Source organism: Musca autumnalis, unplaced genomic scaffold (genome assembly GCF_047663935.1).
Source record: "Musca autumnalis isolate F117 unplaced genomic scaffold, ASM4766393v1 scaffold_1, whole genome shotgun sequence".
NCBI lineage: Eukaryota > Metazoa > Arthropoda > Insecta > Diptera > Muscidae > Musca > Musca autumnalis.
This window is the reverse complement of record NW_027411644.1, coordinates 71624705-71650577: the sequence shown is the minus strand read 5'-3', so window position 1 is coordinate 71650577 and position 25873 is coordinate 71624705. Positions and strand designations below refer to the sequence as shown.

General features: G+C 36.9%; 2 protein-coding genes across 2 annotated transcripts; both read left to right on the top strand.

Moving 5' to 3' along the window:
• The first annotated feature begins 276 nt into the window (after positions 1-276).
• LOC141401060 (uncharacterized) lies at positions 277-10649 on the top strand. The gene is made up of 2 exons (XM_073980887.1): positions 277-1137; positions 8889-10649. The coding sequence occupies exon 2, from the start codon at positions 8891-8893 to the stop codon at positions 9824-9826; it is 936 nt and encodes a 311-aa protein (XP_073836988.1). The 5' UTR covers positions 277-1137; positions 8889-8890; the 3' UTR covers positions 9827-10649.
• Positions 10650-12715: 2066 nt separating this feature from the next.
• On the top strand, positions 12716-20045 carry LOC141390612 (solute carrier family 22 member 19-like). The gene is made up of 6 exons (XM_073963561.1): positions 12716-13378; positions 13442-13596; positions 18626-18794; positions 18860-19176; positions 19231-19365; positions 19422-20045. Exons 1-6 carry the CDS (start codon positions 12840-12842, stop codon positions 19970-19972), a joined length of 1866 nt encoding a protein of 621 aa, XP_073819662.1. The 5' UTR covers positions 12716-12839; the 3' UTR covers positions 19973-20045.
• Positions 20046-25873: the final 5828 nt, after the last annotated feature.

The window sequence follows — 25873 nt, the reverse complement described above, 5'->3', positions numbered from 1 at the left end:
TCACACATACATACCAACATTGAATTACAAATATAACACCACAATTGAAATACTAAAAATTAAAAAGAAACTAAAATCTATCATTTGGCAACCCTAAAACACTAACTAACAAGGTTTGTAACAAAACATTTGGTCCATGCGAGCCAGATAAAGTGTTTTTTAAAAAATTTAAAAAATTCGCAATAAGAAAATCAATTTAAAATACATTAATAAAGTGGTTAAAAGTGGAATTGGAACCTATAACTCATTCAAGTGAACACATCTGTTGAACGAACCAGCAGTGAACATAAAAACAAATCAGCTGAAACAGTGTTAACTAGACAGGACAGTGAAAAGGTGCAAAAACCCAAAAAGTGAATAAATAATTATAAATAAATAGTGAATACAACAACAATAAAAAGTGAAAAAGTGTCATTCCAATACATAAAACAACAATAAAAAAAAAAAATAAAACGAAAAAGAATATTTTATTGGAAAGGACGAACGTTGCAACAAAAATACCGGCGAGAGACATACAGAGAGAGAGAAAAAGAAGAAGAATAAAGTGGAAATTAATACAGTGGCACACACACAAAATTGAACAAATCAAAAAGCAACATTTATTTAAGCACAAGTAATAACAAAATAAAACAGTGAACAGTGGAAGTAGTGCACAGAATTTAAGACAAAGCTACAAAAAATATACAAATATATGCACGACAATAAAAAGTGGTACAACAACAACAAATAGTGCGTAACATTCATACAGTACAATACATAACGTTGAACAGTGGAACCGTGCGAAAACTATTGTGCACAAAATTAGTTTTTGTGTTTTCTTCTTTTGAAACAACAAATTAACACATACGCATAAAACAAATACAGTGGGTTATCAAACAAAAGAACAAACGTTTACATTTTTCCCAAACCCAACTTCAACAACAAATATTAAATAAAGCAATTACAACATTTTTACAATAACAAAGAACCTAACCAATAATTCGGTGCGGGTCGGTAACAATACTACAAAAACACCAACAACATCAGAAGATCACAAGTAAAGAAGGAAGAAGAAGACTAGCCACTGGAACAAACAGAGAGAGGGATAACCACACAGACACAAAAACACACATATTCATACCTTACAAAGGAGACAAAGTGAGTACTCATGCTTTTTTGTTGATTGGCGTGATTCAAAGGATACAGGGTGCGGCAAAATACGACACCGACTCTGTAAACCCCTTGATGACGCGTCTAAATTATGGATAATTTGACGCACAGACCCAAATACCGAATTTCAAGCGATTTTTTTGGAAAAAAGGACAGACATTGACCCTTTTTCAATCACGAGGGAACACACATACAAATCCAATTTAACACACACACATACAAAACCTAGAACTTTCGCTCTTTTTCGTGAAATCTTGGAATCTTTGCTTAATTTTGGAAAAGTATTACACATACAATATCATAAACTAGAAATTTTGCATTAATACATTGCAAACTGAGAATCTCGCTTTAAATTTGGAAAAAAGACACATATACATATACAAAAGAGAGGAACTCTTGTGGAAAAATTGGGAAGTTCTTGTCTCTCTTTGGAAGTCGCCTTTTTGTGGGAAATTGGAACTCCTTACTCTCTTTCCGTCTGTCGAATACAGTGGGAACTTTAAATAATACACATACAATTACAAATCCTAAAATATTTTGCTCTTTGGAAAAAATTTGGAGTTTTTGCAAAATCTGAGGAAATTTTACGCGCACTATTATTTTTTTGCGGGAATTTTGTACTAGCTTTAAAGGAAATAGACACACATACATACAAAAGGGAAGCCTTTGCACCAAACCTTTGATTTTGCTTTGGAAATTTTTTGCTTTTTTTACTTTCACTTTTTCCGTCTGTCCGAATACAGGGGAAACTTTGGAAACTGACTCGCCATTACTGAATTTGCTACATAACAAAGTTGTGAGCCATTTTGGTTGTGGAAAATATACACAGAACTTACTCTTTTTGGAAAAATCTACATAAATTTGGAAATTTGGCATCTCATTTGTTGGAATTTATTACCTTACATACAATAGCAAAGTTTACATGACAATTTTGGCGCAATTTTTGGCATAATAGCTGTACAACGACATCTTTTCTCTCTCTCTTTTTTGGAATATTTTACAAAATTACATACACCAATACATAAGCGTACATCTGAAATTTATGGCGCATTTTTTGGCGACATAATTTCACAAATTGATAACCTCACAAAAACATATAAGCTTTTTTGAAAAATTAAAAATCCTTGTTTTGAACTCTTGCAATCCAATATTGGGAATACTCTCGAAAAATTCATAACCAAACTAAATTTCGGCAATTTGGCCCAAATTTGAGGCGTCATTTTGATGACACAACAACATCTTAATTGGAAGAATTACAAGAACTTACAAGACAAACGCAAGATAAACATCTATTTGATAATTAACGCGCATTTTTTGGCGTCACTTATACAAAACAACATAACATTACGAATCTTTTTTGCGGAATTTTATGGGAAACATTTTGCCTTTATTTACCCATAAACCTATAAGGAAAATACATAACTGCCATATTATATTACCCTATATACAACAACCGATAACTTTTGGAGAAGCGTGGCGTCATTGTAATACACAACAAGCCTAATCAATTGGAGGTTAGATAACCTCAATATTTGAAACTCAACCTTTATGAACATTTTTATCCCATATTTACAAATTTTTTAAACATTTACGTTGCTCATTCAACCACATAAAATATTTCTTTTCTGGAACTTTTTGATTTATCCCCAATATATTTTCAATTGTGAAATATTTTGCTGGGATTAGTTGAGTACATGTATTGTCTCAACAAAACCCTTTAAAACTTTGGAACAATCTAATTTTGGATAATATAATGCCTCAAATAAAATAAAATCCTCCTGTAAGCGGAATATTAAGTGATTTTATAAAATTTTGATAAATTTTGCGGCTGAAAATTGACACGTTGCTGAACCCATGAAGTAACAACCCAACAAACATTTTTGGAACAATCTTTTGTGGATAAAATTTATTAATTTTTTGTGGATTTTTTGCTCATTTGTGATTCTTATCGGTTTGTGGATCATCAAAAGTTGCCTTTTTGTCGTTTCTTGCACATTCCTAACTCAATTTGGAAAAAAAGATTAACCTTTTGTGAAACAAGTGCACACATTTCTCTTGCCTTTTTGCCTCAATTCTTTTTGGAAGAATTTATCTTGTCGAAGTTTAAATTTTTTGGCGAATTTCAGAGATATTTAATTACAAATATTTCTTTTTCTCTCACAAAATCCTCGTTAGTGATCCTAAAGCAATTTAAGATCGTTTTGGCTCCACAAATTATTCGTCGTTGATTTTAAAATTTGGAAAATAACATCCGAAATTTTGAAAAATCAAAATTTTTTGGATTTGTTGTAAAACCAAAAAGAACAAGTTTGTCCTCGTCATTGGGCGACTTTGTCAAATTCTTGCAAAGCAAAAATCTGTTTGAAAGTTGGACCCTTCACTTACCAAAATGGACAAATCTTTATGCGAAAAGTTTGCGAATTGCGTGAATGATCTTAGTGATTACACGTCAATTTTAGCAATCGCGAACCAAATAGACGACATACATTCACTGGAGTCATCACGAGTGAAACTGGATGCGGTATACGATCAAGTCAAACGAGCTTATGAGGAGTGTCGAGACTACGTTCCTGAAGCCGAGGAGAAACCGATCGACAAGAATAAGTTAAGGAAACATTACTTGGAGGCGATAGACGCTTATAAAAAGGCAATTGGATCACTTAACGGACAAATACAAACGGTGAAACTAAGTGAGAAGGAGGAAAGAGCCAAAAGAGAATCTCTAATAGAACAAAAAGCTAGCGGAGAGCCCACTTTAACCCAGATTTCGAGATTGCCACCCTGTGATACGGAATGTTTTAAAGGAGGATACGCTGGCTGGCCAACATTCAGAGATTTATTCACAGCAATCTTCATAACAAGTTCGAAATTGAGCAACGTGGAGAAACTTTTCCATCTTAAACAAAAGACAACAGGCGAAGCTCGAGAAATCATCAATCAGGTGCCCTTAACAAACGATGGGTTTGAGCTCGCCTGGAAACTTTTGACAGATCGATATGAAAATCGGAGGATGCAAGTGAACGAGCAGCTTAAAATACTTTTCAATCTCCCAAACGTCACCACTGATTCAAGTTTCACCATACAAAAGTTACAGAGAACAGTAAATACTTGCGTTCAGACATTGGAAACACTCAAAATTCCAGTTTCTGGATGGGATCCAATTCTAATTTATCTGTGTTCCAGTAAATTACCCAGATCCTTTTTGGAGGAGTTTGAAAATTCGCTGGAGGATTGCAAAACTTTGCCATCATGGGAAGATTTTAATAAATATCTTACTCATAAATTCAAAACCATGGAGTCGGTGGGAAATATTAAGCCGCACTTTTCAAAATATAGTCAACCTAATGAGCCAAATAAAAGGATGAGATTCACCAACGCTTTCCAGACAAACACACTTCAAAAAGCTCAAATTACCGGAGCGAAAACAAAGACAACTTTTGCTCAACAACCCAAACAACTATATCAAAATACGTGCCAACTGTGTAAAGCAAATCATTTTATTCGAGATTGTGCACAATTTTTGGCTAAAAATGTGAATGACAGAATTCACGTCGTCAAAAATGCTCACTTATGCTATAATTGTCTATCTTCGAATCACGGAGTTAAAGAATGCAAGAGTCGATTTGGCTGTAGGAATTGCAGTCAACGGCATCATACTATGCTTCACAAAGGCACCGAGAACCGAACCACAACACAACCCCTAGAACGAGATGGAGAACGCCCTAGTACAAGTACTTCAACTCTAACTACATTTATACAGTCCACTTCGAATGAAAAGCCACTAAATACAACTACTTTGACTCTCCAGGATAATGGAAACAACAAACAAAGTTCTGGAGAAACCTTGCTTTTTACGGCTCTTGTGCAAATTGAAGCAAATGGCCAATTCTATGACGCCAGAGCGATAATTGACTCTGGGTCTCAATCAACTTTCATTACAGAAAAGCTCAAAAATCGATTGAGTTTGCCAACAAAAAAGAATCTAGTTCACGTCTCAGGCATAAATCAACTTGTTGCAGAAACATCAAATAGATCTTGCGTTTTTACTTTACGATCACGAGTCGAGCCCAGCTTTAAATTGGAAGTTTGGGCACCCGTGTTAAAATCGTTACCATCAAATTTGCCGCCCTATACTTTGGATAAGACTCAACTAAGAGATGCCACGAATATGGAGTTAGCAGATCCTAAATTCTATATCAGCCAACCAGTCGATCTGTTAATTGGAATGGATATAGGACCACTTATCTTTACAATTGGAGCTCCGATGAAATCAATTGGTACTCTATTAGCGCAAAAAACAGTTTTTGGATGGATCATTGGCGGACCATTAATAGATGGATCACGGAAACAAAGACAAATTACACTTTGTAACACAATTTCTCTGGAGAAAATATTAACACGTTTTTGGGAGGTGGAAGAGACCCCAAAACAGGTTTTGAAGTCAGAAGATGACATGTTTTGTGAGCAGAATTACGCAGAAACCACGCGAAGAAACGCAGACGGAAGATATATTGTTACCCTTCCCTTTAAAAAGTGCGAAGAACTTGGGGATTCTAGGAATATAGCACTCGCACAATTCTACAGGATGGAAAGAAAACTAATGAAAACCCCTGAAATCAAGGATCTCTATGATAAAACGATTATGGAATATCTTGAATTAGGACATATGAAGAAGATTTCTGCACAGGATATTAGGAAAACTCCAAACTATTACCTACCTCATCATGCGGTTATCAGACCCGATAAGATCACATCGAAACTTAGGGTTGTTTTCAATGCCTCAAGTCCAACATCAAACAAAAAGAGCCTGAATGATAACTTATTTGCTGGTCCAATATTACAACAGGATATTGTGTTACAAGTACTGAAATGGAGATTTTTCAGATATGTCTTTAATGCCGATGTGACAAAAATGTACCGGCAAATATTATTGAACCCCAAGCAAACCCAATTCCAAAGGATTCTATTTAGAAAATCTCCCAATGATCCTGTTGAAGACTACGAATTACTGACGGTCACCTTTGGAGTGAATTGCGCACCTTTTCTAGCTCTGCGAACTCTAATGCAATTGGCAGAAGACATAAGAGATACCCACCCTCTAGCATCGAAAATAATATTGGAAAATTTATATGTCGATGATGTGTTAGCCGGAGGGCACACGTTACAAGATACAATAAACTCTCGAAAAGAACTCATTTCTGCGATGGAATCGGCAGGATTCGAGCTAATGAAGTGGACATCAAATGATCCACAGATTATTAATGATTTACCAGCGGAAAAATTACTTCCTGTAAACTTACTCGATATTTCTGAGGATGCATCTACAAAAACCTTAGGAATACGTTGGAATATCTCAGGAGATTTCTTCACATTCAACCCTCCAGACATGGAAAATAAGGATTCTTACACGAAAAGAGAAGTACTTTCAACGATAGCGAAATTGTTCGATCCATGTGGTTGGCTCGCGCCTATTGTAGTGGTAGCGAAGCTAGTCATGCAACAAGTATGGCTAGATAAAATAACCTGGGATGATATTCTAAAACCCCTTACAATGCTAAATTGGAAAAACTTCGTCAAAAATAGTTGCGAGATAGAACACATGAAAATACCAAGATGGATTCATTTCTCACCAGACACAAACATCGAGATACATGGATTTTGCGACGCCTCAGAGAGTGCCTACGCAGCCGCCTTGTACATAAGAGTTGAAAAATCGAATAACGAAATTGAAACTTTTTTGCTAACGGCCAAAACTAGAGTTGCGCCTATTAAAAAGATCTCTCTTCCACGGCTGGAACTATGCGGAGCCGTTTTACTGTCGAAGTTGACCCATACAATCTTAAAAAATCTTCAAATCTCAAACTGTTCATTATACTATTGGACTGATTCTACAATAGTCCTTGCCTGGCTCAAGAAACCGCCTTGCCATTGGTCAACTTTCGTCGGAAATAGAATATCAGAGATTTTAGACAATGTGGGGAACGAAAATTGGCATCATATTGACTCAGAGGATAACCCAGCAGACATTGCTAGTCGCGGTTGCTCGCCTAATGAGCTAAATAGTCATCAGTTATGGTGGCATGGCCCACACTGGTTGAAATTACAGAAATCCAGTTGGCCATTAAAGGAAGTTAGTGAAGAAACTAATCTAGAAGCAAAAACTGTAAAAATTCTGGCAATTAACATCGATGAAGATCCCTTGCAGAATTTTTCCTCTCTATCAAAACTTTATCGAACATATGCTTATGCTTTGAGATTTTGGCGGAATACCGGTGAAAATAGACGGCATCTTCGAGTTTCATCGATGGAGCTTACAGCAGAGGAAATTCAAAGCGGAAAACGAGCCGCCATTATACGAACCCAGAAATTTTACTTTCCCGAAGAGTACGATGTTTTACAAAAGCGCTCTCGAATATCATCAAGCAGTTCTTTGCTAACCTTGAACCCTTTCCTAGACGCAAAAGGCATTATGCGCGCAAATGGTAGGCTCGTACAATCGCCGGCACTCACCTACAATGAGCGGCATCCTATTATTCTGCCCTACAATGCGAAGTTGACACATTTGCTTGTTGAATTTTCACACAAAGTAACGTTACACGGTGGAAACCAGTTACTAACACGTATTTTGAGATCTGAATTCTGGATATTCAGACTAAAGCCGTTAATAAAAAAGGTTATCAACAACTGCAAACCATGTGTATTGTACAAAAGTCATGCTCAAAAGCAAATAATGGCATCTCTGCCCCCCGAAAGGACGTTTTTGTCACGCCCATTCAACACAACAGGCGTTGATTTCGCTGGACCATTCAACATCAAAAACTTCACTGGTAGAGCTTGTTTGATCACCAAAGGCTACGTCTGTGTTTTTGTCTGTTTCGCGACAAAAGCTATGCACCTCGAAGCCACCAGCGATTTATCAACTCAGTCATTCCTAGCAGCATTTTCGCGATTTATTGGTCGGCGCGGCTGCCCATCATGTATTTACTCAGACAATGGTACAAATTTTGTGGGAGCCGCGGAAATTTTGAAAAAGGAAAGACTCGCTTTTTTCAAGACTCTACAAAACTCTGTTATTCATCACAACATACAACAAAATCTTAATTGGAAATTCATTCCTCCTGGAGCTCCCCATATGGGCGGTCTTTGGGAGGCAGGTGTCAAATCCTTTAAAACCCATTTGCGTAAATCAATTCCGAAAATGAACTTTACATTTGAGGAACTTTCTACCATTTTAATACGGATTGAAGCATGTCTGAATTCTAGACCCCTCAGCTCTGCTAGCGAAGATCCAAACGATTTATCTCCACTAACACCCGGTCATTTTTTGATTGGCACGCCAATTCTTGCTCCTCCCGAACCCGATTTTTCAGATTGCGACATAAACTTAGCAAATAGATGGAAAAGGCTCAAAATTATTTCCCACAATTTTTGTCAGAGATGGAAATTAGAGTACTTGAGGGAATTACACCGTAGAACTAAATGGAAATATCAGCAAGATAACTTAAAAGAGGGGGATTTAATAGTCATTAAAGATGACAGACTGGCTCCCAATGAGTGGAAAATGGGAAGAGTCGACAAGACATATCACGGGGTAGACACCAATGTCAGAGTCGTAGATATACGTACTAGTGGAGGAATAGTAACTCGACCCATAACGAAAGTCGTCAAATTATTTACCGACTGACTAGTCGGACCCCTTACTTGTAAAAATCTTGGTACTCGCCTCTCCCTCTTTTCAGATATGGCCGCCTATTTGCAGGAACGCAACATGTCAGCAGTTAGCGGTGCTCCACGACCAACCCAACGACCCCGATCTCGGTCACCTGGGAACCTTCGTCAACAACTTCACCAGCAACCACAGAGAAGCAGTTCGTCCCAGCGCCGTCGCCAGCAAGATACCCGCCGTGATCGCCCCAGCTTCTGGCAACATGCTTGCGGTCTATGTCAGGACGACCACGCGTTAAGTTCGTGTCGTCGTTTCATCAACATGTCACCGTATCAGCGATATGAGACAGTGGAAAGGAGGAGCTACTGTCGAAACTGCCTTGCCAAGAGCCACCTCGCCCCAGACTGCACATCATTAACGAGCTGCCACAAATGCGACTTCCGCCATCACACGCTCTTACATGGCGCATCACAGATTGAGGAACCGCCACAGAATATCCCCGAAACTATTATAAAATTCACCTGGGATCTGGTGTTTGTGCCAACCGCTATGGTACGTGTGGTGGCCGAAGGGATGGAGACGTACGCAACACTGAGAGCTCTTATTCTTCAAGGGGCAACGATGTCGAGGATATCTTATTCCTCTTTTAGACGCCTGGGGTTGAGATCGTTCCTTTACAAGGATAGGCGATTCACGACATTTAAGATCATGAGCCGTAACACCAGCGAGACCTGGGCTCTGAAGATAAACGCTCTAATCTCCAATGAGCTCCCCTACCGGCCATACAACGATCCGATTATTGAAGACCCTACAAAAGATTTCCCCACAAACCGCCTGGCAGACGTTGATCCCAGAGGTAACCTCCCGATTGAGCTGGAATTGGGTGGTGATACATACTCAGCCATTAGCAGAGAGGGCCGACTGTTCACTGGGCTGGGCGACGTCTACGGGTATGAGACGGCGTTGGGCTTCGTCATCAGTGGTCCCATCAAAAACATGGAAAGAAGCTGAGCTGTCGGAAAGCAGAGAATAACCCTGTGTCACTGTGGGGGGAGAATGTATGGTCACGACCATACGCGTCATGATTATTCGGCGAGTCACTGTTCTTTGTTTCATTTTTTATTTACTGCAGGCTAGCGGTTTGCAAGCATACATATGTACATGCATGTACCTGCAATTATTTGTTTATTCCCTTTGTTGCCTTCCAAAAATATTGGAAAACATAATTATGCTTTAAAAGCGATCAGGCAGCAAAGAGAAGGCTAGTCTATTATCGTCATTTTAAGCGCTCGCTTCCCCCGCAGTGACAAACAAAAACGAAACATAAAGTTTGTAAAAAACATAAAGTTATAAAACAACACAAAGTGAACAAAACACATACATTGTTAAAACTAAAATTGTTAAAACTAAAATTGTTAAAAACACAAATTGTTAAAAACACAAAAACATTAAATGTTCCTACATATTTGTACATACACTCACAGAATCACACTATACAACATAACAAGAATTGAAAAAGCCTACTTAAATCTAATTAAAATAATAAATAATATAAATAAGTTAAAACCTAGAATACTTATCTATATTGCACCCATTTTTGTTGCCTCATTTAACTACTTAAAACTAAATATTGAATTACCCTAATATTGCACCTAAAAGCTTGTGTATAAATATATTCTAAATTAAAGACTAGTTATTCTAAAAATTGTGCTAATTAAAAACCCTTAAACTTACCTAAAACCATATTGAATTGTACAGAAACACTCACACATACATACCAACATTGAATTACAAATATAACACCACAATTGAAATACTAAAAATTAAAAAGAAACTAAAATCTATCATTTGGCAACCCTAAAACACTAACTAACAAGGTTTGTAACAAAACAGATGGTCTATGAGACGGTCCATCCATCTTCTAGGAGAAGATCCATCGATTTTATATGAGGAGATCCATCAATCTTCTATATGACAATTTTCAATGGGAGAATCCATCGATTTTCAAAAAGAAGATCCAATGGTCATGTATGAGAAGATCCAGCGATCTTCTTTTATGAGATGATCCAACGATCTTCTATGAGATGATCCAACGATCTTCTATTGGAAGATACATCGATCATTTATGAGAAGATTCATCGATATTCCATTAGATGATCCACTGATAATCCATGAGAAAATCAAGCGAACTTCTATGAAAAGATCCATCAACCTTTTATGAGAAGATCCGCAGGTCTTATATAAGAAGATCCACTGATTATGTATGAGAAGATCCATAGATCTTCTATTATCCATATTCTAGGAGAAGATTCATATATTTTATATGAGAAGATCCATCAATCTTCTATATGACAATTTTCAATGGGAGAATCCATCGATTTTCAAAAAGAAGATCCAACGGTTATCTATGAGAAGATCCAGCGATCTTCTATGAGATGATCTAACGATCTTCTATTGGAAGATACATCGATCATTTATGAGAAGATTCATCGATATTCCATTAGATGATCCACTGATAATCCATGAGAAGATCAAGCGAACTTCTATGAAAAGATCCATCAACCTTTTATGAGAACATCCGCAGGTCTTATATAAGAAGATCCAATGATTATCTATGAAAAGATCCATAGATCTTCTATAAGAAGATCCATAAATCTTCTATAAGAAGATCCATCGATCTTCTAAGAGAACAACCATAGTTCTTCTGTAAGATAATTCATCGATCTTCAATGAGAAGATCCATCGATCTTCAGTGAGAAGTTCCATCAATATTCTATGATCTTTATAAGAAGATCCACAGATCTTCAATTAGAGGACCCACTGATCATCTATGAGAAGATGCATTGATGTTCTATGAGTCATCTATGGATCATCGATCTTCTATAAAATTATCCTATTTCTGAAAATACGATTCTTCACTTCTCCCGATATTTTTCCTTGGCGCTTCCTGTTACTACGGACTGCAGAGTTTCTATGCATGCCCTTCGGTAACCAACCGACATACCTGATTATACTATGTATTTTTAGGTGGTGTTTTTTGCTACCCAAATATAAATTTTACGGCAGTTTGTAAACAGTGTGTTATTTCGGGATAAGGAGTATGGGTAAATTGAGTAAGGTAGGCTTGTGTTGTCTGTTGTGTTTGCATTTTTCCGACTGTGTTGATTGAATCTGCCAATGGAATAATTAGGCCCACTGCCTATGATACTTACTCCGCAAACGCCCAAAATATACTACACTGGAAATATCCAAAACTTCAAAATAGTCCACCACTCCAGTTATGTTTTTTTTTGCGCCGTAATAGACTGAGGGCTTATAGCTGTCGTTAAAGCCGCCTGATTCTTATTTACATATTATCCGCAGAAGTCTTTGAGGCGGCCTTGTTGCGCCATTCAAAATTTGGGAAAATTTTCATTGTCAATATTGATCAGCATTTGCATAACAACAACAGATCTTCTATTCATCTCTGAACTCAAATAACCCGATTTATAAGGTATCCAATATTTATTTAAACTGCAATAAAACTGTTAACCAGAAATAACAACAGTTATGTTAAATAAACACTAAGTGACAATAAACGAACGAAACGTTGCGACGCCAACTATGTAGTATTTCGAGCGGAACTACGCTTGACTGAGCATCAGAAAAGAGAAGAAGAAGAAGAAAAAACAAAAATTAACACCTTTCTTGTTTTGTAGAGAATGTCGATCGATGTTAAATTTAGAAATATTTTCTTTACATTTCATTTTCGTTTAGCTGCTAGGGTGCAAAAAATTCGCCTGCCCGGGAGATAACTTTATTTATTAGCACACATTTTTTCATAATTAATTAAATTGGTAAACACAAGAAGATCAACAATAATTTTCCATAGATTTTGTTTAGCGGATTCGATTGGATTGATTGGCACAGTTGACGGGTGACAATCGTGGCGAGTGGACGATTAGTTTAAATGAAATAACCAGTAACGCAGAGTACATCGAACGATCGCGAAAGAAAACGAAACCAAAAACAAAAAATCCCCGAAATGGCAAATGAAGGTGACATTGTCCACAGTGTAACGGGAAATTTTGGACGCTGGCAGTTGCGTACCATAATTTTGGTGTTTTTGTGTAAAATCCCTACTTCGTGGTTTATGGCATGTGTAATTTATACGGCCCCAGTTCCCCAGAAAACAGAGTATTATTGTAAACCCTCATCGTCAACCGATCATGTGGCCGGAGAAAATGTCACCCATCTTCACTTGCAGGGATGGATACACAAATCTTATCCCATAGCCGATGAACAAAAGACCGATCGTGAATTTCAAATTGATCAATGTTATATACGCAAACCCTCATCACGGGAGCTGTCGAACTACACGAATCCGTTTGATAAACCTTTGCAAAATCAAAATTCCGATACAATTGTGCCCTGTGATCATTTTGAACACATAACAGAATATAAATCGCTTGTAACGGAATTTGATTTGGTTTGTTCACGTCAACTTTTGGTTTCTGTTACACAATCTTTTCATGCCTTGGGAGCCTTGATTGGTGGATTTATGGCTTTGAATTTGTTGAAGAGGTAGCGTGGATGGATATTTTGGAAACGAAGTGATGTTATTGATTGTCGTGTTTTGTTTTACAGTGTGAGTCCCAAAAGTTTGATGCTCTACGGCATGATCGGCCAAATCATATGCGGCAATTTGACGGGTCTTGTCTCCACATTCGTACTGCATGTTTTCTATCGTTGCCTGACATCTATGTTTTGTGCCTTCATGTATACCTCGGGACAGGTGATATGTAAGTATGTTATGTAGGTGACCTCTAAAAAGAAAATCAAAAAATCAAAAAAAGACATATTTTGTAGGGAGAAGACTTTTAAAGGATCTTCCTCTTACATAGAGAGAAGACTTCTAAAGGATTTTCCTCTTACATAGAGAGAAGACCTCTGAATGTCTCCCATTGATAGAAGTCTTCTTCTATTGAAGAAGAGTTAAAACCTCTGAAGGTCTTCCATCGAAAGAAATATTCTTCTGTTGGAGAAGAGTTAAAAGTTCTTTTAAAGACTTCTAAAGAGTACTCCATCTTCAGAAGCCCTTTCTATAGAGAGAAGATTTCTAAAGGACCCTATAATTAAAAGACTTCTAAAGGGCCTTCCATCTACAAAAAACTTCTATAGAGAAAAGACTTCTAAAGGGTCTTACATCGATATACAAGCGCTTTAGAGGTCTTCTGTAGTTTAAAGACTCTTAAAGGGTCTCCCTTCGACAAAAAACATCTTCTTTAGAGATAAGGCCCCCAAGGGTCTTCCATCGATAGAAGACTTGTTTGCAGCAAGAATACCTCTAAAGGGTTAGTTAAAAGTCTTCTAAAGGTCTTCCATCGACAGAAGACTTCTTTCGTAGAGAGAAGGCCTCTTGAGGATCTTCTACAGTTGAAAGATATCAAAAGGTTTTTCCATCGATAAAATACCTCTTTCAAAAACAGAAAACCTCTAATGGATCTTCCATCGATAGAACACTTCTTCCATACCAAAAAAAAAACCTCTAAAGGTCTTACATCAATAAAGGCTTCCTTTGTAGAAAGAAGACTTTTAAAGGGTCTTCTACAGCTTAAGGATATCTGCTACAACTTAAAGATATCTATCGATAGAAGACATCTTCTATAGACCTCTAACCGGTCTTCCGGGTCTTTTACAACTAAAAGACTTAAGGAGTTTTCCATCGATAGAAGACCTCTTCTATAAACAGAAGACCTCTAAAGGGTCATCCATCCATAGTAGATTTATTTTGTACGAAGAAAACTACGGACCTTCTATAGTTAAAAGACTTCTAAAGGGTCTTCCATCCATAGAAGACTTATTCTATAGACAGATGACTTCTAGTAGGTGTTCTACCTTTAGGAGGCCTCTTATGTAGGGAGAACACCTCTAAAGCGTCTGCTATAGAAGATATAATACTTCTATAGAAACACCCTTTCTATCAGAAAGGGTCTATAGAAGCGCCCTTTATTTCAGAAATAGTCTATAGAAGCGCCCTTTATTTCAGAAATGGTCTATAGAAGCACCCCTTCTTTCAGAAATGGTCTATAGAAGCACCCCTTCTTTCAGAATAGTTCTACAGAAGCACCTCTTCTTTCAGAATAGGTCTACAGAAGCACCCTTTCTTTCAGAATAGGTATACAGAAGCACCCTTTTTTCAGAAAGGGTATATAGAAGCACACTTTCTTTCAGAAAACGTCTGTAGAAGCACCCTTTTTCAGAAAGGGTATTCTATACACCCTTTCTTTCAGAAGGGGCCTATAGAAACACCCTTTCTTTCAGAAGGGGCTATAGAAACACCCTTTCTTTCAGAAAGGGCCTATAGAAGCACCCTTTTTTTCAGAAATGGTCTATAGAAGCACCCCTTGTTTCAGAATTGGTCTATAGAAACACCCTTTCTTTCAGAAATGGTCTATAGAAGCACCCGTTCTTTCAGAAATGGTCTATAGAAGCACCCTTTCTTTCAGAAATGGTCTATAGAAGCACCCTTTCTTTTAGAAATGGTCTATAGAAGCACCCCTTCTTTCAGAATTGGTCTATAGAAGCACCCTTTTTTTCATAAATGTTCTATAGAAGCACCCGTTCTTTCAGAAATGGTCTATAGAAGCACCCTTTCTTTCAGAAATGGTCTATAGAAGCACCCTTTCTTTCAGAAATGGTCTATAGAATCACCCGTTCTTTCAGAAAGTGTCCATAGAAGCACTCTTTCTTTGAGTAGGGGCTGTAGAAGCACCCTTTTTTCCAGAATTGGTCTATAGAAGCACCCTTTTTTCCAGAATTGGTCTATAGAAGCACCCTTTTTTCCAGAATTGGTCTATAGAAGCACCCTTTCTTTCAGAAATGGTCTATAGAAGCACCCTTTCTTTCAGAAATGGTCTATAGAAGCACCCTTTCTTTCAGAAATGGTCTATAGAAGCACCCTTTCTTTCAGAAATGGTCTATAAAAGCACCCTTTCTTTCAGGAATGGTCTATAGAAGCACCCTTTCTTTCAGAAATGGTCTATAGAAGCACCCTTTCTTTCAGAAATGGTCTATAGAAGCACCCTTTCTTTCAGAAATGGTCTATAGAAGCACCCTTTCTTTCAGAAATGGTATATAGAAGCACCCTTTCTTTCAGAAGAGGTCTACAGAAGCACCCTTTCTTTCAGAATAGGTCTACAAAAGCACCCTTTCTTTCAGAAAACATCTGTAGAAGCACCCTTTTCTCAGAAAGGGTATATAGAAGCACCCTTTTTTCAGAAAGGGTATATAGAAGCACAATTTCTTTCAGAATAGGTCTACAGAGGCACCCTTTCTTTCAGAAAACGTCTGTAGAAGCACCCTTTTTTCAGAAAGGGTATATAGAAGCGCCCTTTTTTCAGAAAGGGTATATAGAAGCACCCTTTTTTCAGAAAGGGTATATAGAAGCACCCCTTTTTTCAAAAAGGGTATATAGAAGCACCCTTTTTTCAAAAAGGGTATATAGAAGCACCCTTTTTTCAGAAAGGGTATATAGAAGCACCCTTTTTTCAGAAAGGGTATATAGAAGCACCCTTTTTTCAGAAAGGGTATATAGAAGCACCCTTTTTCAGAAAGGGTATATAGAAGCACCCTTTTTTCAGAAAGGGTATATAGAAGCACCCTTTTTTCAGAAAGGGTATATAGAAGCACCCTTTTTTCAGAAAGGGTATATAGAAGCACCCTTTTTCAGAAAGGGTATATAGAAGCACCCTTTTTTCAGAAAGGGTATATAGAAGCACCCTTTTTTCAGAAAGGGTATATAGAAGCACCCTTTCTTTCAGAAAACATCTGTAGAAGCACCTTTTTTCAGAAAGGGTCCACAGAAACACTCTTTCTTTGAGTAGGGGCTGTAAAAGCACCCTTTCTTTCAGAAATGGCCTATAGAAGCACCCTTTCTTTCAGAAATGGCCTATAGAAGCACCCTTTCTTTCAGAAATGGTCTATAGAAGCACCCGTTCTTCCAGAAATGGCCTATAGAAGCACCCTTTCTTTCAGAAATGGCCTATAGAAGCACCGTTTCTTTCAGAAAGGGTCCATAGAAGCACCCTATCTTTCAGAAAGAGTCTATAGAAGCACCCTTTTTTCAGAAAGGGTCTATAGAAGCACTCTTTTTTCAGAAAGGGTCTATAGAAGAACCCTTTTTCAGATAGGGTCTGTTGATGCACCTTTTCTTTCAGAAATGGTCTATTGATGCACCTTTTCTTTCAGAAATGGTCTATTGATGCACCTTTTCTTTCAGAAATGGTCTATTGATGCACCTTTTCTTTCAGAAATGGTCTATTGAAGCACCCTTTTTTTAGAAAGGTTCTATAGAAGCACCCTTTCTTTTAAAAAGGATCTATAGAAGCACCCTTTCTTTCAGAAATGGCCTATAGAAGCACCCTTTCTTTCAGAAATGGCCTATAGAAGCACCCTTTCTTTCAGAAATGGTCTATAGAAGCACCCTTTCTTTCAGAAATGGCCTATAGAAGCACCCTTTCTTTCAGAAATGGCCTATAGAAGCACCGTTTCTTTCAGAAAGGGTCCATAGAAGCACCCTATCTTTCAGAAAGAGTCTATAGAAGCACCCTTTTTTCAGAAAGGGTCTATAGAAGCACCCTTTTTTCAGAAAGGGTCTATAGAAGCACTCTTTTTTCAGAAAGGGTCTATAGAAGAACCCTTTTTCAGATAGGGTCTGTTGATGCACCTTTTCTTTCAGAAATGGTCTATTGATGCACCTTTTCTTTCAGAAATGGTCTATTGATGCACCTTTTCTTTCAGAAATGGTCTATTGATGCACCTTTTCTTTCAGAAATGGTCTATTGAAGCACCCTTTTTTTAGAAAGGTTCTATAGAAGCACCCTTTCTTTTAAAAAGGATCTATAGAAGCACCCTTTCTTTCAGAAAAGGGCCAATAGAAGCACCCTTTTTTCAGAAAGGGTCTACAGAAGCACCCTTTCTTTTAGAAGGGGTCTATAGAAGCACCCTTTCTTTTAGAAGGGGTCTATAGAAGCACCCTTTCTTTTAGAAGGGGTCTATAGAAGCACCCTTTCTTTTAGAAAGGGGCTATAGAAGCACACTTTCTTTCTGAAATGGTCTGTAGAAACACCATATCTTTCTCAGTACAACGCACTGATGAAGGATCGCACCACCTGTCTGACAAATGACGTCACCTGGCAAACCGTCGTGTCTCTTGGGTCTGGCTTCCATCGATAGAAGACCTTTTCTATAGAGAAGTCCACTAAAGGGTTAGAAGACTTCCAAAGATTCTGCCATCTATATAAAACTACTTCTATGAAGAGAAAATCCTTAACGGGTCTTCTTTGATTGGAGAACTTTTAGAAAGTCTTAATCGCTGGAAGACTTCTTCTATAAAGAGAGGACTTCTAAATGGTTTTCTATAGTTAGAAGACTTCTATAGGGTATTCCATCAATAGAAGACTCTTCTTCGATAGATGGTCTTCTCTAAATGGTCTCCAACAGTTAGAAAACTTCTAAAGGGTGTTCCATCTTCTATACAGAGAACTACTATCAAGGGTCTTCAATAGCAAGAAGCCTTCTAAAGGATGTTCCATCTATAGAACATCTAAATGGTATTTTACAGTTAGAAGACTTCTAAAGCGTGTTCTATATATAGAATACTTCTGCAGAGAGAAGACTCCTAATGGGTCTATAAAGGTCTGCTATACAAAGGACTACCAAAAGGACTTCTAGTGTCAGAAGACTTCTTAAGGAATCTCGAACTCATTGATATTGGAGAATAGTCTCTGCTTTATATATTTCATAATAAAAAAATATTCTCTTTTCCAGTATCTGACATTACAGCGGGTAAGCAACGAACAATGACAATAATTCTCTCCGAATTATTCTCATCAATTGGTTTGATACTGTTGCCGGGTATATCGATATTTTTCAATAGCTGGAGTCATTTGTATGTTGCCATATCATCGTCATTGCTGCTGCTGGTGATTCCCCACAGGTAAGACTCTGACAAACCCATACCAATACGACTTCGATTCATATTTGATATTTTTGCACCCCCAGATGGATAGCCGATAGTCCCCGTTGGCTTTTGCAACATCAGAAGATTGATAGAACCCTAAAAGTGCTACTAGAATCTGCTGCATTTAATAATCATTCCATACCGTTGGATTTGGAAAAGCGGCTTGAGAATTTAGCCAAAGATCTACAAAAGAAACCCAAAACAAGTTATTGGACCCTGTGGGATGGAAAATCACCAAGAATTTTTATTACCGTTATACACTGGGCTTGGGCAATTTCTATGGTGATTTATAGTGTCATGGTTGTGATGATACGTTTCGTGGATACCACACAGCTGCATGTCAATACTTCGTGTTTGGGTAAGTTGTTCGAAGGAAATTTTTGAAAACATTTTTAATCGGAGCGATTTTTAGGTTTCGCTGAAATGTTGGGTATATTTTTGGGTCTCTATTTGACCCTCTATACCAGACATCGTTGGCTTTGGTCGGGATATTTAATGTTATTTGCTGGTGCCATTACCTACCTCATTTGGTTTATTCCTAACACAAGTAAGTATATCAATTTTCAGCTTATACAACCTTTTTATTTTTTCCTTTTGTTTTAGTCAAAGACTCCCACCGCGGTGCCTATGAAATGATCTTTTGGCTCTTCATTAAGCTGGTGAATTCCGCTTCATTGGTAGTTCTAACTGTCTGCTCGGGCGAATTGGTATCACCGGAAAAAAGAGCTTTGCTCTCCCTCTCTACCGGTTGCTTTAGTCGTCTTTGGCTGTGCATTGGTCCGTTTATTTTAGTCCTCAACACAGTACATCGGCTATTGCCCATAACCATCTTTGCCACAATGGCTTTAAGTAGCGGCACTCTAATGTGTTTCCTCAGCATCCATTTTTGCAACGATGAACATCCGAAAGTGAAGAAAATACCCACCCCAGATACTTATCGCCGTAAATCGTCGACAATTCTTTTACGTCGCCTCAGTTCGACGTTGGATGTTAATGCCCTGGAGGGAAGTGTATCCGATGTGTGCTGTGACAATCCATCGTTATCGGTGAGCATTGAAGAGTTTTGGGAAATGTCAAAAGAGTTTCCCGATGATAAATCACGGCAAAAGCAGGCAACTGTGACAGAGAAGACCAGAAGGCATTCTTATCTTTAGCGGCGAGGAGGATTGTGAAAAATTACACTTATTTTTAATAATTTTTAATAAATAAAATATTTAAAAAAAAAAACTAAAATGTAGTCTTTAGGGGTTGTAAATGAGACACAAAAAATGTTTCTTCGTGGCTACGACATTTTCAACGAAGTCGAAACTTGAAACCGTTATCTCAATACTCTCCGATGTGATGCCATGGTTGACTATGCAAGCAGGGAGGGTTGTCGCATAATCCTTATGAGAAACTGCTTTTAGAGCCAGATCCGTATAAACCAGAAAAAGTTTGGACCCTCACATCCACCTTGGTGGTGACATAAGTGAGAGTATTTATAACCTACACCACTATGTGGAGACGGTATTATAAGTTGGTTTTTCCCAAAAAGTAATAATGGTCGTAGACCCATACTTGTATATACCAAAATGAAAGTCTCGACGAGTTGAGTCGATCTGGGCCCTATTCCACGAAAGAGCTTATAGCTTTTCACTTATCAAAAAGTTTTTTTTTTTTTTTTTTTGTTCCACGAAGTAACTTTTCTCTTTGGCAAAGTTGTTGTGCTCTCTTGCTTAATTTTTCCGCCATCTTGCTAAGTCTCTCAGTTCTCTTGCAAAGTGTGGATGCTATTTGTTCCACAGAACATTTTATCATCTTTGCATTATTTTCTACTTAGCAATGATAAATTATAAATAAAAAATTAAATGAAGTGAAATAAAATAAAGAAAAACAAGTTAAAAAGTATCAGTCGGCTTTGCCGACAGAGATATACCCTCAGCCTGTGCAAATTAAAACACTTTTTCACAAAAAAACTTATGTATTTAGGGGGTTTCAAAATTTTGGTCGTATGAACGGACAAAAATGTTGATTAGGATTAAGTTCAAAAATATTACGGAAAAGATACTTAAAGGAATGGGCCGTCATAGATCATGGGGGTGCCATAGGAAGTTTTTACACCCTTCGGGCTGTTTTCTCAAGAAGTATGGACTTGCCCCTGAAACAACTTTTACCATCGTAATTGTGGCAGCGAATGTAAGTTGCTTCAACAAAAATCAAAGTGATTCAATAGGAATCGGAATTTCCGTTCGAGAATTATCTAGCGCTTCCACCCATGAACATGGTGTCATAGGGTTTGTTTTTCAACTTTCAGCCTATTTTTTCAGGAAGTATGGACTTGCCCCTGAGGAAACTTGTACCTTCGTATAGGGGACAGTGAATACAAGATGTTACAACAAAAACCAAGGCGATTCGAGAGCAGGTCCTAAACTGAACTTTTCCGAAATTTTGTGTGGGAGGTACTCGAAGGAGTTTTCCGATTGAGTCCATATTGGAACCTCATCTAAGTCTGGTAGAAATTTCATAATGTGCAAAGTATGGACCAAATCGTCTACTTCCTTCAAGAGTTATCGTTCGCACAAATTTTCCGAACATTTTCGAACTTTTGGGGGGAGGTATCGGAAGGAGTGGACCGATATAATCCATCTTTGAACTTGAATTAAGTTTGGACAAAATATTACGAAAGCCAAATTTTGAACCGAATCGGCAGATCCGTTCGAGAGTTAATTTGCGCTCCAACCACTACACACGGCGTCATAGGGTTTTTTGTAACTTTCAGGCTATTTTCTCAGGAAGTATGGACTTGCCCTTAATGAAACTTACAGCTTCGTATAAAGGACAGCGAATACAACTTGCGTAAACAAAAATCAAAGAGATTCGAGACCAGGTCCTAAACCGAACTTTTCCGAAATTTTGTGTGGGAGGTACCCGAAGGAGTGGACCTATTGAGTCCATATTGAAACCTCTTCTAAGTTTGGTAGAAATTACACGATGTGCAAAGTATGGACCAAATCGGTTATTCCCTACAAGAGTTATCGTGCGCACAAGTTTTGCGACAATTTTTGAACATTTGTGGGGGAGGTACCTGAAGGAGTGGACCTATATGGTCCATCTTCGAACTTAAATCGAATCTAGACAAAATATTTCGATACCCAAAATTTGAACCGAATCGATTGATCCGTTCGAGAGTTATCGTGCGCACCAGCCAGCCAGACAGACAGACGGACAGACAGACAGACGGACGGACATTGCTAGATCTACTCAAAATTGTCTGAAACGGATATCGTACAAACATACTTGGGGTCTAAAACCATTATTTCGATGAGGCACATTTTTGGTCGTATCAAAGTGTAAATACCCTCTTTAGCCTAAAGGCTGAGGGTATAACAAAATAAAATAAAGTGAAAAAGATAAAATAAAATGAAATAAAACAAAATAAAATAAATGAAGTGAAATAAAATAAAATAAAAAAAATAAAATAAAATAAAATTAAATAAAATTAAATAAAATAAAATAAAATAAAATAAAATAAAATAAAATAAAATAAAATAAAATAAAATAAAATAAAATAAAATAAAATAAAATAAAATAAAATAAAATAAAATAAAATAAAATAAAATAAAATAAAATAAAATAAAATAAAATAAAATAAAATAAAATAAAATAAAATAAAATAAAATAAAATAAAATAAAATAAAATAAAATAAAGTAAAACAAAATTAAATGAAATAAAATAAAATGAATAAAGTAAAACAAAATAAAATAAAGTAAAACAGATAAAATAAAAGAAAAATAAAATAAAATAAAATAAGATAAAATGAAATAAAATTAAATTAAATTAAATGAAATAAAATAAAGTAAATTAAAATGAAGTGATGGGAAGTGAAAAAACAATAAAATAAATTGAAATAAAATAAAATAAAATTGAAAAAAAGTAAAACAAAATAATGTAAAATAAAATAAAACAAAGTGAAATAAAATAAAATTAAATAAAGTAAAAATGTACTCTCAAATAGTTTAGGCTAAGTGTAAAATCGAGAAACAGCGATTTGTATGATGGTTCGGAGTTTGGAAGTTCGGAATGGGGTTGTTGCCAGGGTGGAAGTTCGGAATGGGGTTGTTGCCAGGGTGGAAGTTCCGAGTGTTGGAATTCGGGGTGGGTGGATGGTTTGAAGGTTGAAAGTTCGGAAAAAAGTAATTCGATTCTTATAATTTCCTAAAAATATTTATTTGCTTGCCTCTAAAAATCTTTAAAAACAACCAAATCTTTAAAAAAAAATCCACGCCTATTGTCCTCTTTGGTAACTCCTAAAAATCTTTAAAAAAATCCACGCCTATTGTCCTCTTTGGTAACTCCTAAAAATCTTTAAAAAAAATCCACGCCTATTGTCCTCTTTGGTAACTCCTAAAAATCTTTAAAAAAAATCCACGCCTATTGTCCTCTTTGGTAACTCCTAAAAATCTTTAAAAAAAATCCACGCCTATTGTCCTCTTTGGTAACTCCTAAAAATCTTTAAAAAATCCACGCCCATTTTCATTTTTGGTTACTTTGTTCGCTCCTAAAAATCTTTAAAAAATCCACGCCTATTGTTCTTTTTGGTTGCTCCTTAGAATCTTTAAAAAATCCACGCTTACTGTTCTTTTTAGTTGCTCCTAAAAATCTTTAAAAAAAAAGTCCATGCCTATTGTCCTTTTTGGATGTTCCTAAAAATCTTTAAAAGACCACGACTATTGTCCTTTTTAGTTGCCCCTTAGTTGTCCCGGAGGGGAAGAAGCCTATTCATTTTGGTGATGGTCGAATAATATTTAATATATTTGGAGAAAAAGTCAACGTTTTATTCAAAAGCAAATATCTCAGCCTCTATAAGGGGTATACCAAAAGCAAAACCTGACAATGAAAGTTGAAAATCCCATCTTTGCAATGATGCAAAGTAGGTTGGCGTAGGTCGCAATAGTCAGTTATACATACATCCCATTTTTCCATTTTTTTTTAATCACGCTACAGGTTTGAATTTTGATCGGATCATCACGAAATTTTTGAGTTGTTAGGGGTCTCACAGAAAAAGAAGCCAATGTTCAATAAAATCAAAGTGAAATGTCTAGTCGGAACCTTCAGAAATAAATACTTAAAAATTCACAAAATTTCCGAACATTTTCGAACTTTTGTGGGAGGTGGTACTGGAAGGAGAGGACCGATATAACCCATCTTCGAACATAAACTAAGTTTGGAAATCCAAATTTTGGACCGAATCCGTTGATCCGTTCGGGAGTTATCGTGCGCTCAAGCCAGACAGACAAACGGACGGACTGCCTAATTCAACTCCAAATTGTCTGAAATGGATTTCGTCCAAACATACTTGGGGTCTAAAATCATTATTGCGATGAGGCACATTTTTCCCGTATGAACGTGTATATACCCTCGTTAGCATTAATGCTACGCCCAAAATTTTGAAGACCCCCTAAACATACGTTTTTTAGGTAAAAGGTGTTTCAATTAGGCAAATACTTTATTACTTGTTTCAAATATCTATACCAAAAAACTCTTTCTTTCCCATAAAAAATACAAAATCTTCAAATTTATGCGCTGTTCGAGGATAGTTTTGGATTTTCGGCTAGGGTATTCCTTGTGGTCCTAATTAAATGAAATAACGTTTTGCCTGAAGATGTCCACAATTCCTGAGATAATGGCCAAAAGCTGTAAAAAAACCTGACGGCACCATCTAAAACAACTGATGAGCACGATGAGATTCAAGATAATCTGTATCGGACAACTCCTTCAGGTACCTCCTTCAACAAAAATTCACAATTTTAGCTTACGTGCAAAGGGCTCTTTGAGCATCGTTTTGAAATTTTCACTGAAGGTAGTCACAGCGTTCCTTATTATTACTATTACATTTTTTTTCATGGACAAGTCCATATCTCCTGGGATAATGCCTCTAAAAATGTACAATGCCTACCCGCACTAACTATAATGACGGATGAGGACGATAATCTACGAAATTAATGTCCAATGTAAAGAATCTTAAGGAACATCGCCCCAAACAATTTCAAAATGATCACTCAAGTGTAGATCAAGGGCTGTTCGAGAATCTTTTTAAAAGTTTCTCCGAAGGTGGCTCTTCTGGTCCTAAGTACATTGATATAGTATATTTTTTCGTTGGCTAGTCCATTCTTGCTGACCCGAAATCTGCTAAAATGTCTACGATGACCATAAATGTAGATCAAGTTCCAATGTAACCCATCGTCGGCCTAGTTTTTCTGGTACGTCTTCCACAAACATTCAGCACTTTTGAGCTCCAGTTCACTTTGAACACCACTCTTCCTAATGATGTCAACAAAAGTGGATTACAAACTATCTAAAGGCAAGACTTCGTTTAACTCCGAGGCAACCATTCCGCAATTGGATTTTGATACAAGTACTTATTGTTGGCTGACAATGTAGAGGGCAAAAAAATGGGATGGTCGGTCCACGTTTTGGTATAGCCCCCATATAACGGTACTTCCCAATTGTCTATATTTTCAATGTTTTACATTAATTTATCGACCAAATTGGCTGAATTTTTTGGTGCAGGGTTCCCAGTGAACAAAAAAACTTTCCCCATAAAAATTATGGCCATAGGTCTACGTTTTAAATTAGAATTCATATAACGGTACCTCCCGATTTTCGTTATTTGGAAGTTTATTGACCAATTTGGCTGAGTTTTTGCATTGAGGGTTCCCAGTGTACAAAAAAAATGTTTGTGATAAAAATTTTAGGCATAGGTCCACGTTTTGATATAGCCCCCATAGAACGATACCGACCGATTTTCAATTTTTTTTTTTAAATTTTAGCCACATTATCCATCCGAAATCACTGAAAGTCGGTGTTCAGTCTCCATATATTTTTTGGGCATAATGAATACATCAAAATTTTGTCTTTAAATAAGAGAATTTATCTTAAAATCTGACTGTTCACCATTTTTTAAAAATTGATATTTTTAAAATTCCCTCGTCTAAAGGCAAGCTTATTAGGTACATAATAAAATCACAAAAGTATATGATGATCGGTCCATTCGCTTTCGAGCTTTAGTCGACAA